The sequence below is a fragment of the Natator depressus genome, chromosome 1, assembly GCF_965152275.1.
Source record: "Natator depressus isolate rNatDep1 chromosome 1, rNatDep2.hap1, whole genome shotgun sequence".
Lineage (NCBI taxonomy): Eukaryota > Metazoa > Chordata > Testudines > Cheloniidae > Natator > Natator depressus.
Window position 1 is genome coordinate 12,746,687 of NC_134234.1, and position 12,828 is coordinate 12,759,514.

The window sequence follows — 12,828 nt, forward strand, 5'->3', positions numbered from 1 at the left end:
GAGAGAAAAGGAAAAGGCAGTACAGAAATGAGAGTGAGGAGCGCATTCTAAAGGGCCATGAATGGGTGATAAAAGTGATAGAGGAACAAACAGAGATGTTGAAGTCCCTAATCATGCTACAGTCAGAACAGATGTGTGCTCACCCCTCCCTCCGCAGCCAATACAGAACTATTTTCAATGCCCTCCCCAAACTCCTCCCACACGTTCGGTGCAACTTCCCAGCATGTCTGAGTACCCTGTTCGCTCCACCCCTTTGGACAGGTTCCAAAATGATAGCTGGACTTATGCACAGCTCTGAGAGCCTTCACTGTCCTTCACTGTTATTTCCCTTCCCACCAAACCTTTTCTGTGTTTTAATTGGTGTTTAATAAAAACAAACTCTGTGAAAGCAAACCAATCTTTATTTGTGTCCTACATATAGTGATTGGTGCGGGTAGTAATATATAGGTGCAGTTTAATCATTTACTTAGTATAAATCCCACTCAGGAAGCATCACAATTTTTAGGCAAAACAAGATAACTGAAGTTAATGAAGCATGGCGGATTGCTATGTAGAAGTACACATTCCTGGTGCTCCTTCTCAAAATGTTGCCTCAAAGCCTCCCTGATTCTAACATCTCCCCCATTGATCCCCTCTAATAAACCCTGGTTTCGGGCTGCTCAAAACCAGCAGCCAGGCAATCTGCCTCAGCGCGAGTACTCCACCCCTGGGGAAACTTTTCACCCTTAGCCTCACAAATATTATGGAGTGTGCAACAGGCTGTTACGATGATAGGAATGTTTTCCTCATTTAGGTTCAACCTGCCATAAAGGCAGCACCAGCATGCCTTTAATCTGCCAAAGGCACATTCCACTGTCATTTTGCACCTGCTCAGCTTACTGTTGAAGTGCTCCTTGCTGCTGTCCAGGTTTCCCGTGTAAGGCTTCATGAGCCATGGGAGTAAGGGATAAGCTGGGTCTCCCAGAATCACTATGGGCATTTCAACATTCCCCACTGGAATCTTCTAGTCTGTACAGCCCAGTGTTCCTGAAGATGTGTGTGTCATGCACCTTTCCAGACCATCCCACATTGATGTCAGTGAAATGCTCACGGTGATCCACAAGCACCTGCAATAACATAGAGAAGTACCCCTTTCTATTGACGTACTCCATTGCAAGATGGTCTGGTGCCAAAATTGGAATATGCGTTCCATCTATCACCCCTCCGCAGTTAGGGAATCCTATTTCCTCAAAGCTATCCACTATTTCTCACACATTGCCAAGAGTCACGGTCCTTCGTAGCAGGATGCAATTAATGGCCCTGCACACTTGAGTTAACGCAGCCCCAGCGGTTGACTTCCTGACTCCAAACTGATTCGTGACTGACCAGTAGCAGTCCGGAGTCACCAGCTTCCACACAGCGATAGCCACGCACTTCTCCACCGAGAGGGCAACTCTCATTCTGGTGTCCTTGTGCCGCAGTGCTGGGGCGAGGTCTGTACACAAGGTGGCTTTCCAAATCCGAAAGTTCTGTAGCCGCTGCTCATCATCCCAGACCTGCATAACAATGTGATTCCACCACTCAGTGCTTGTTTCCTCTTCAGATTGGGAGCTCATGATATACTGCATGACCAGACGTGATATGGTCATAACAGTGACCACAACAGCAGAGAGCAGTGCTGGATCCATCTTTTCAGACAGAGATGGCGAGCACACAGTAAACAGGGACTGTTGAAAAATGCCGCAAAATGCAGTCGGAAACCTATGGAATGCTGGGATGGAAAAACTTCATCATGGGACATTGAGTCTGCACCTATGATGTGCTGCGATCCACTCTGCCTTCCCACAAGTCCTAGCTGCAGAAGGTAGCGAGTAGCACAGTGGGATAGCTACCCACAGTGCACTGCTCTCACTGTTGATGATAGAGCACCAAGTGTGGAAGCACTCTATCAGAGGGAGTCTACTGTGAACATGCACTAGTGATATAATTATAGTGCTTTTTGATTGTCAGCGTAACTTTTGTCAGCAAAAGTTTGTAGTGTAGACAAGGCCTTACAAATTGTAGCAAATCCCAGCCATGCAGTCCAAAATACCTTGTGTCCTAGGTTTGTGATTAACTTATCCTTAGTTACGTTAATTGAAGGCTGAGTTCACAGCCATCTATTTCCACGAGGTCCATATTCATCCCATCATTAGCACCTTTCAATTTAACAGTACAAGGCAACAGAAGGAAATTTTTTTGGAGGGGGGATGTATCTCTGTATCTCAGGAACCCCTTGATCAAATTACCTTAAATTAGGACCACTAATGCTTCTTTTGTGCCCCATGAGGGACACCAAATTTTAAAACTACCCGAGGAACTGTTTGGATTTTAGAACATTTACAAGAGTCAAGCTTTAAAGCATATAATGCGGTGGGAATGGAAACCCTCTAGCCATTTTTTTTCTATTGGTGCATGCACATGGTAAAAAATACATTTTCTTAAATACCATTCTTAGTTTGGATCCCCCCCAAGAGTTAGTGCCATATGCTACCTTGGATAAACTGTTGATAAAATGCAGGACCATCTTGACCTGTGTAATATAAATAGTTTGATAGTTTCCTCTGTGCAAAAAAGAAAGAAACCCACCTAGAAACTTTTTGAAAAATGGCTATTTTTTCAGGGCTTTTATCATCGCAAACCCTGCTCAAAAGACCCCACATTGGGTCACTAACCCTACCCTGCACGCTCCTGAGGCAAAGCAAATTTCAAAGGAATCCAACTAAGTCTGTGAGCTTTAGAGATTTTAGAAAGGTTGAGTTTTAAGGAGAAGTCATGATGCAACCTTAACTCTAGTAGTGCTGCCGTGCCCCTATAATATAAGTCAGGTTTACACTAAAAAATTAGGTCAACCCAGCTGTGTTGTTCTTAGGTGTGAAAAAAACCCCACACTGCTGAGCGACATATTTAAGCCGACCTAACCCCTGGTGTAGACAGCGCTAAGTCGATGGAAGAATTCTTCCATCAACCTAGCTACTACCTCTCAGGGAGGTGGGCTAACTACAGAGACAGGAGAACTACTCCCATTGCTGAAGTGAGTGTCTACACTGAAATGCTACAGCGGTGCAGCTGTGCTGCTGTAGTGGTTTAAATGTAGACCATAGCCATAGTAACATGCAATGCTGGCTGAGAGCAATAGGGGCAAGTGCCAATTACTGTGGAAACCATAAACTCTGTCCTGATGATTCTGGGAAAATCCCCAGGAATCCGTTTCATATAAGTAGGTTTTTGCAATGATGTTACTTGTTAATCTTTTTAAGAAACATTCCATTGTGTATTTCTGAAGCCACTTTGGCTTTGACTTATTCCAGTCAGTGTTGTAAATACATTTATTTGGATTCTGTAGCGTTATCCTTTGGCATGTTTGGCATCCCTGGTCTTCCTTTTGTTACAGAATTGCGAGCTAACTTGGGAATGGAGGGAAGACTAATTAATTAAGTAATAATTGTTGTCAAACCAATTGTTGCTAGCATTTAACATTTGACTTGTTTACTGTCGGAGGTGAAACTGAAGGAGTTAATGATCTAACAAATTGCACATCAATCAGGAAAGACTAGTTTGAAAGGAATGGTTTTATTTTATGAAGTGTAAATAAAAGATTTTTTAAAAAGGCAGTTTAAGGTAAGTGTGGTGGGCTCCATGTTTGAAATTGTCACAAGATAGCTGTGGAGACAAATGTGTTGCCTCATAAAGCTTAATGACTGATTTTTCCATTAATCAGAATTGAGAATGTGCTTCATTAAGCTAATTAGCTGAGCAGTTGCTTAACTGACAGTTACTAGACACAAATTCCCAGGTCCCTTGCTTTCCTCTAAATAAAAGCTTAAGAAAAGATAACCTGGCTCTCTTTAATCATCTTTATTAGAGAGATAATGAGCAGAAATGCTATTAAAAATCTTACTGGTCATTTTATGTCTGGGGCAGTGACTGTGGCGATTTCAAATAGCACTGCACACACACTGATGTTCAATAAATAATAGCTTAGTATGCTGTGCTGTGAAGGAGTAATGTTAAGGCTGGTCTTTTAAAAGAGGCTTCAAAGGAGATTAATTTCCAGGCACAAGGTGGTTGTGTTCATAGAGGCACTCTGTAAACTGCTTGAGAATTTCTGTATCTGCAGCTCTTAGCATTACCAGCAGGGAGTGCCCTTTTGCCAACTAATCTTTGAGAGGCTTGTTGTTCATTGGTGGTTTTTTTCAATACCCAAAAAGCATTAGCTCCCCCTAGTGGGGCAACTGAATTAGTGCAGATTTTGCACTTCACTCTCTGTACCCATTGCACAGTAGAAAGAGGATCCTGACTTTTTCCTCTTCCTTTGCTCCGGAGTAATTTGCAAAACACTGTGGAGGCTGGGGATGTGTAAGACTAATTTTATCCTACACTCCAGATGCTTTGTAAGGAGCACATGTAATGGTGAAGAATTTAAGGGAATTAATTGAAGGATATGAAATTTGAATTATTAAATACACTATCTAGTTATAATGCCTAATTGTAAATATTATTATTTTTTTTGCAGCTTAGTGTGTCTTGAATAATAACACGGTAGCGCTAGCATCTAGTACAAGCAAAGACCTTTCAGCAGAGGACTGGTGTAGAAGAAAAATGACTGTCGTCTTAATCATTTTTTTTTCCCCTCCTCCAGAGTTCTCAGTCTTCCACAATGAATCCTGTTTACAGCCCTGTTCAACCTGGGGCTCCCTATGGAAACCCTAAGAACATGGCTTACACAGGTAAGTTTGGTTTTAAGTGACTCTTGGAATTTGGCATTTTGTGGTTAAGCAGATTAAGATCAATTGGTAAATTTCTTTTTTTCCATTCTAGTTAGCTAATATAGAAAGGCATTCTGTGACGTGTTGTTATAGCAAAGTGCTCAGCACAATCCTAGATCTTTCTGTTTTCCTGGAGTTTCCACAAAAAGCTCAATTTTAAGTACCAGTTTATGCTTTGGAAGGCCACTCTCTTAACAGATAGACAGCTGGCATGTTCTTGCTTTCCTGTCTTTTCACACTATGTTTTCCCTACAGCTTTAGGCACAAAATCCTCCCCCCCCCCGCCCTCCTTAGAGTTTCCTAATAATCTCCAGGAAACGAGCAATTCTCTGTTAAGGCTTTCAGAGATGGTTTTAAGTGTCCAAAATGCCTATTTCAGAGTCTCTTATGGTGCAAGTCCATTGTTGGAGCAGGCAGCTAGGAACAGACTATCAAGTTTGCAGTAGAAACAAATAGGGAGGAATAACATGTTGCTCTCCAAAAAAACTCTTTGCCAGTTCTGCAGTCAGTTTCATTCAGCAGGAGAAAATCTAAAATACAGGCGGAGGAGATGATGCAGAACAAAGATGAAGGACAACATCACAAGGGAGAAGACATGGGGAAGATGGATGACCCATTAGAGGGCTGTCCTGGAGAGAGGAAGGAAGAGTCAATGTCCCAGCAGAAATTCAGAGAGATCACTGGGTGGGAGTGGGGGAAGGGAAAGAACTAGAGTCTAAAAATTCATTGTTTAATTTGTTTGCATGTCACTTTAGAACATTTATGCGAAATATTGGTCAATAAAAATTGACTTACTTGATCTTAATTCCATTATTTTTTAGTGTAGCAGAGAAGCTAAAGGCACTCTGAACGGTTGTTTTTTTTTGTGCTTAATATTCAATGAAAAATTCAAAAACACTCATAGGAAGCACTTTCCTGACCCTAAATTATTTATCTGCAATATTTGCACTATATGATGGATATTTTAGACTGCTGCAACTCACGTCACTCCCGACGCCATAGAGAAATAAAGTTACTCATTCAGGTACATTTGCAAAAGCTTCAGCTAGGAGAGGAAACAAGTAATACAGATTTTTGAGAGGTGCTTCTGGGAAAGCCTTTTTTCTTTGGAAATTACAGAATCACGGTATTTTAAGCTCTAACAAATTTCCTTCTTGAATTAATTAAAATTAGTGTGGTGTTAATTTTGACAAAATATTTATTTTCTTGTAATGCATCTTTCCTCTTGCAGATAAGTATAATCTGTCTTAACTTTCACTGCTGTGCAGATACTTTTAGAAAAAGAATGTTGATCCTTGGCTCTTGGCCTTGTTTTCTTTTAAAGCACATGTCAAGGTTCCTTCCCCACTCTGAACTCTAGGGTAGAGATGTGGGACAATGCATGAAAGACCCCCTAAGCTTATTCTTACCAGCTTAGGTTAAAAACTTCCTCAAGGTACACACTTTGCCTTGTCCTTGAATCCTATGCTGCCACCCCCAAGCGTGTTAAACAAAGAGCAGGGAAAGAGCCCACTTGGAGACGTCTTCCCCCCAAAATATCCCCCCAAGCCCTACACCCCCTTTCCTGGGGAAGGCTTGATAAAAATCCTCACCAATTTGCATAGGTGAACACAGACCCAAACCCTTGGGTCTTAAGAACAATGAAAAAGCAATCGGGATCTTAAAAGAAGAATTTTAATTAAAGAAAAAGTAAAAGAATCACCTCTGTAAAATCAGGATGGTAAATACCTTACAGGGTAATCAGATTCAAAGCACAGAGAATCCCTCTAGGCAAAACCTTAAGTTACAAAAAGACACAAAAACAGGAATATACATTCAGACAGCTTATTTACCAGCCATTTAAACAAAAGGAAATCTAACGCATTTCTAGCTAGATTACTTACTAACTTAACAGAACTTCTGAAGAGCATTCCTGACCTGGTCCCAGCAAAAGCATCACACAGACAAATACATCACACAGATACAGACAGACAGACCCTTTGTTTCCGCCCCCCCCCCCCCAGCTTTGAAAGTAATTTGTCTCCTCATTAGTCATTTTGGTCAGGTGCCAGCGAGGTTATCCTAGCTTCTTAACCCTTTACAGGTGAAAGGGTTTTGCCTCTGGCCAGGAGGGATTTTACAGTTCTGTATACAGAAAGGTGATTACCCTTCCCTTTATATTTATGACAGCACAACAGAAATTAGGGTGACCAGATGACAAGAACAAAATATCGGGACACATGGTGGGGCAGCCACAGGCTCACACCTCCCCCCCCACCAGGGCCAGCTCTAGGTTTTTTGCTGCCCCAAGCAAAAAAAAAAAAAAAAAAAAAGCCGGAGTGCCGCCGAAGCAAAATATTGGGACAAACAACTAAATATTGGGACAGTCCCGATTTTATCGGGACGTCTGGTCCCCCTAATAGAAATGTCCATATTAAATCAGACAGGAAGTAGTAAATTGGCCAGAATACATAGCAAATTTGATGAACCTATGCAACAGATATTCTTTCTCATTCTTTGAATGAATGTGATTCAGAGGCAATGTCAGGCATCTCTGTTACATCCCCTGCATCTCTATACCAAATCAATAAATTCTGACAGGGCAGTCTGTAGACTATCACACAAATGTCAAATTAGTTTTTGTGGACAGATTAAATTTTTAAAAAATGGAATTTTAATGGGAATACTTGTATAATGTTGACCTTGCTTGTAGGAGACATTATAGAGGGAATAGGGTTATTAGAAGGTATTGAAGCAAGTCCTGTCACAAAAAAAAGTTGGCCCAACAATTCAGAATGAGAATTTCTGTGACAAATTGTTGACAATCCAATTTTGTTTTGCATATACTGTATTCTAGTCTGATACTCAGAAAGCAAAATAATCAAATTCAAACCAAAGGTTTTTTAATTTTATAAGTATCTTGGTCTTGTACAACACTGATCATACAGTTGTGACTTAAATGATAATGAATGGTCTGAGGGAATAGCGAGAGGCACTGATTGTGGGGATAGGAGCCAGGAATTTCTAGCTGTGGCTCTACCGCTACTCACACTGTCATTTTTAATCTATCTCAGTTTCTCCATCTCAAAAATGTGGACAATACTTACCTACCTGACAGGGGCTGTGTAAGCACTGAGCAAATAGTATTTGTAATGTGCTTTGAAAAAAGTGTTATGTGAGTGAAAAGAATTATTGATGTCATTCATGCTCTGGAGTCCAAATTAGTGACATGTTGTGCAATACTTACCATAGCTGACATTTAAAACTCCATTGTTGTTTTAGGGATGACCAGGAGCTAGCTAATCTTATGCTGAACAGCGAAACTGACGTCTGGTTTGAAGCCCAGTTGGGGCTGACCTAGTGTAGGGTCTGTTCTCCCCCACATCACCTGTTGCACTATCCAGTAAAGATTCTGTAACACACTGGTCATTCTGGCTGACTGTTCTCTAAGTAACTGAGCTTCTTTCTGAACTGATGAAAATGTTTCTTGGGTAGGACTAAAACTGTCATCTTTGCATTATTGTATTCTCAACAAGGAGTCCAGATATGTTCATTATAATGGCTGTGTAATTAGTAGCCAGGGTACACTGTGCTAACATCAAGTTACTCTTTCAGTGGTTCTTAACCTTTACTGCAGCCTGCACCCTTTTGGTTCTTGCACCCCTTATCAAAAATCAAAATATGTTCTCACACCTCTTATCAAAAATCATTGAAGTAGGTCAGTTCTTTAAACCTAGATATATTTTTTGTTTGTATATTACACGAATCGTTAAAAATGTATCATCATAAATACATAGGTTTGATGAAACAAAGTAGTTGTACTTAAGTGCCTGTGCTTAATTTGTGTTTTCGATGATTTACCTTCTAAAAACATCTGGCATGTCTTGCACCCCCAGAAAGGGCATCTTGCACCCCCAGGGGGCGCGTGCATCCCAGGTTAAGAACCACTGCTCTAGATGATGGAAGAAATATGGGATCCTCAAATTGATGTGTTCTGCTCTGCTAAAGACTAGTGTTTGTATCTGAGAACGAGAGGGAAGAAGTGGTTATTTGAAAATAAAAATAAAATAGACTTGGATGTAGCCTGAGTTATTAATTAAGATGTTTACCAACAAGTATTCTATTGATTTTGCTAGGAGTCTATAAAAAATCTTTATTTTACTGAAAAACATATCAAGGAACTCATTTAGCTTCATATTAATGCAGAGAATGAGCACTATACTTACATTGTGAACCTGTACTTTCTTGTTAACACAAAGTGTATGGGCACCTTCAAAATTAAAGTGCCATATCCCCATTCCTTCGGATGCACGGCTGGATGTGTAGAGGTAAGATTATGTAATTATCTATTAAGTGTCTTCCTAATTTATGCTTCCTTCTCTCTTATGTAGTGGGTAGGATGTGTTGACTCTTTCCAAGGTGTGAGATTGGCAGGGGCTGTGTTTTCATGGAGCAGAGCAAAGTGATCAACAATCAATGGAATTGTACATCAAGGGATAAGTCTTGCTCACAAATATTCTCATTGACTTCAGTGCGGTACTCATATGGGTCAGGCAAAGCAGGCTGACTGCACAGCCAAGAGGTGGCCTGTGGGGTAATCTGTGGTGTAAATAACAAGTAAAGGGCATTTCCCCATTTCTAGTCATGTTTGATTTCTTAAAAATCAACGTACGTGTCCTGTTAAATTTATGCTTGTTCTGTAAGAGATACTGCAGCTCAAGGGATTTTTGGTCTCACAGAGTTGAAACAGTAGTGTACAGATTCTCCAGGAATGATAGTCTCATCAGTAATATCACCATTTTAAGAGTGACTACAGATTCTAGCAATGTTGGGATGATTGAGCTCATAAATACACATTTATTTTCCTGCCTTAGAAAGCAACAGAGATTTCATGCTCTCTAGCAAACAGATGGTTTTGACAAAGCATCCACTTGTCTCTCATTTTAATGCTTTCTATGTCTTTAAATCTCCACATTAATACACTTTCGATATAGATCTCCTAGCTCTGCTCTTAAACTGTCTGAAACATTTTATAAACAGCCTACCTGGCATTTGACAAGGCAATATTTTTTAAATATTGAGATGCAAATTGTATAAAGTTGGTAACTTGACCTTTGTGAAAGGAGAATTTCAGAGAGTTGTGTCTCTTCTAAATAAGTTATCCCTACACAACTGCATGCTGAATGCTTCAAATAGCAGCATTAAGATAAAATTACCCTCTGTGTGCCTTTTACAGTCTAAAAAGTCCCACTGGTTGTGTCCCAGTTGCTGTGAGGTTTTATTTTGTGTTATAATATAAAAAGGAGTCACCTACTTTTGCCCTCAACACTGGATCCATTGCTCCAGGTGCTTTTCTAGCAGTTGTGACTGCACGGAATTTGCATCACACTGACTGGAAGCTGAACAATGGAACTTCAGGGGACAAAAAGCATGTTTTGAAAAGGAAAAATAATAAAGGTATTGTTAAAATTGATGCTCTGAAGGTTCCTCTTACACTGAGTAGTTCAGGGGTATTTAGCATGTAATTGCAGATTTAGTTAATTTCTTCTCAAACCATGCCAATTCATAGAATCATAGAATATCAGGGTTGGAAGAGACCTCAGGAGGTCATCTAGTCCAACCCCCTGCTAAAAGCAAGACCGATCCCCAATTAAATCATCCCAGCCAGGGCTTTGTCAAGGCTGACCTTAAAATCTTCTAGGGAAGGAGATTCCACCACCTCCCTAGGTAATGCATTCCAGTGTTTCACCACCCTCCTAGTGAAAAAGTTTTTCCTAATATCCAACCTAAATCTCCCCCACTGCAACTTGAGACCATTACTCCTTGTTCTGTCATCTGCTACCACTGAGAACAGTCTAGAGCCATCCTCTTCGGAACCCCCTTTCAGGTAGTTGAAAGCAGCTATCAGATCCCGCCTCATTCTTCTCTTCTGAAGACTAAACATCCCCAGTTCCCTCAGCCTCTCCTCATAAGTCATGTGTTCCAGTCCCCTAATCATTTTTGTTGCCCTCCGCTGGACTCTTTCCAATTTTTCCACATCTTTCTTGTAGTGTGGGGCCCAAAACTGGACACAGTACTCCAGATGAGGCCTCACCAATGTCGAATAGAGGGGAACGATCACGTCCCTCGATCTGCTGGCAATGCCCCTACTTATACATCCCAAAATGCCATTGGCCTTCTTGGCAACAAGGGCACACTGTTGACTCATATCCAACTTCTCATCCACTGTAACCTCTAGGTCCTTTTCTGCAGAACTGCTGCCGAGCCATTCGGTCCCTAGTCTGTAGCGGTGCATTGGATTCTTCCGTCCTAAGTGCAGGACTCTGCACTTGTCCTTGTTGAACCTCATCAGATTTCTTTCGGCCCAATCCTCCAATTTGTCTAGGTACCTCTGTATCCTATCCCTACCCTCCAGCGTATCTACCTCTCCTCCCAGTTTAGTGTCATCTGCAAACTTGCTGAGGGTGCAATCCACACCATCCTCCAGATCATTTATGAAGATATTGAACAAAACCGGCCCTAGGACCGACCCTTGGGGCACTCCACTTGATACCGGCTGCCAACTAGACATGGAGCCATTGATCACTACCCGTTGAGCCCGACAATCTAGCCAGCTTTCTATCCACCTTATAGTCCATTCATCCAGCCCATACTACTTTAACTTGCTGGCAAGAATACTGTGGGAGACCGTGTCAAAAGCTTTGCTAAAGTCAAGGAACAACACATCCACTGCTTTCCCTTCATCCACAGAGCCAGTTATCTCGTCATAGAAGGCAATTAGATTAGTCAGGCTTGACTTGCCCTTGGTGAATCCATTCTGACTGTTCCTGATCACTTTCCTCTCCTCTAAGTGCTTCAGAATTGATTCCTTGAGGACCTGCTCCATGATTTTTCCAGGGACTGAGGTGAGGCTGACTGCCCTGTAGTTCCCAGGATCTTCCTCCTTCCCTTTTTTTAAAGATGGGCACTACATTAACCTTTTTCCAGTCATCCCCCGATCGCCATGAGTTTTCAAAGATAATGGCCAATGGCTCTGCAATCACATCCGCCAACTCCTTTAGCACTCTCGGATGCAACGCATCTGGCCCCATGGACTTGTGCTTGTCCAGCTTTTCTAAATAGTCCCGAACCACTTCTTTCTCCACAGAGGGCTGGTCACCTTCTCCCCAGGCTGTGCTGCCCAGTGCATTAGTCTGGGAGCTGACCATGTTCGTGAAGACAGAAGCAAAAAAAGCATTGAGTACATTAGCTTTTTCCACATCCTCTGTCACTAGGTTGCCTCCCTCATTCAGTAAGGGGCCCACACTTTCCTTGACTTTCTTCTTGTTGCTAACATACCTGAAGAAACCCTTCTTGTTACTCTTAACATCTCTTGTTAGCTGCAACTCCAGGTGTGATTTGGCCTTCCTGATTTCACTCCTGCAAGCCCGAGCAATATTTTTATACTCATCCCTGATCATTTGTCCAGTCTTCCACTTCTTGTAAGCTTCTTTTTTGTATTTAAGATCAGCAAGGATTTCACTGTTAAGCCAAGCTGGTCGCCTGCCATATTTACTATTCTTTCTACACATAGGGATGGTTTGTCCCTGTAACCTCAATAAGGATTCTTTAAAATACAGTCAGCTCTCCTGGACTCCTTTCCCCCTCGTTATTCTCCCAGGGGATCTTGCCCATCAGTTCCCTAAGGGAGTCAGTCTGCTTTTCTGAAGTCCAGGGTCTGTATTCTGCTGCTCTCCTTTCTTCTTTGTGTTAGGATCCTGAACTCGACCATTTCATGGTCACTGCCTCGCAGGTTCCCATCCACTTTTGCTTCCCCTACTAATTCTTCCCGGTTTGTGAGCTGCAGGTCAAGAAGAGCTCTGCCCCTAGTTGGTTCCTCCAGCACTTGCACCAGGAAATTGTCCCCTACATTTTCCAAAAACTTCCTGGATTGCCTGTGCACTGCTGTATTGCTCTCCCAGCAGATATCAGGGTGATTGAAGTCTCCCATGAGAACCAGGGCCTGCGATCTAGTAACTTCTGCGAGTTGCCGGAAGAAAGCCTCGTCCACCTCATGCCCCTG

General features: G+C 41.9%; 1 protein-coding gene across 11 annotated transcripts in view; it reads left to right on the forward strand.

The window, feature by feature from the left end:
• Positions 1-12,828, forward strand: part of FAM168A (family with sequence similarity 168 member A) — a 360,452-nt gene that overhangs the window by 141,576 nt on the left and 206,048 nt on the right. For 10 of the 11 annotated variants that reach the window (XM_074954973.1, XM_074954883.1, XM_074954937.1 and 7 more), the window contains exon 2: positions 4,661-4,748. The exons of the other annotated variant lie outside the window; for it this stretch is intronic. In XM_074954973.1, the coding sequence (XP_074811074.1) occupies positions 4,679-4,748 (70 nt within the window). In that variant the 5' untranslated portion in view covers positions 4,661-4,678. The remainder of the gene's footprint in view (positions 1-4,660; positions 4,749-12,828) is intronic. 11 annotated transcript variants of the gene reach the window in all.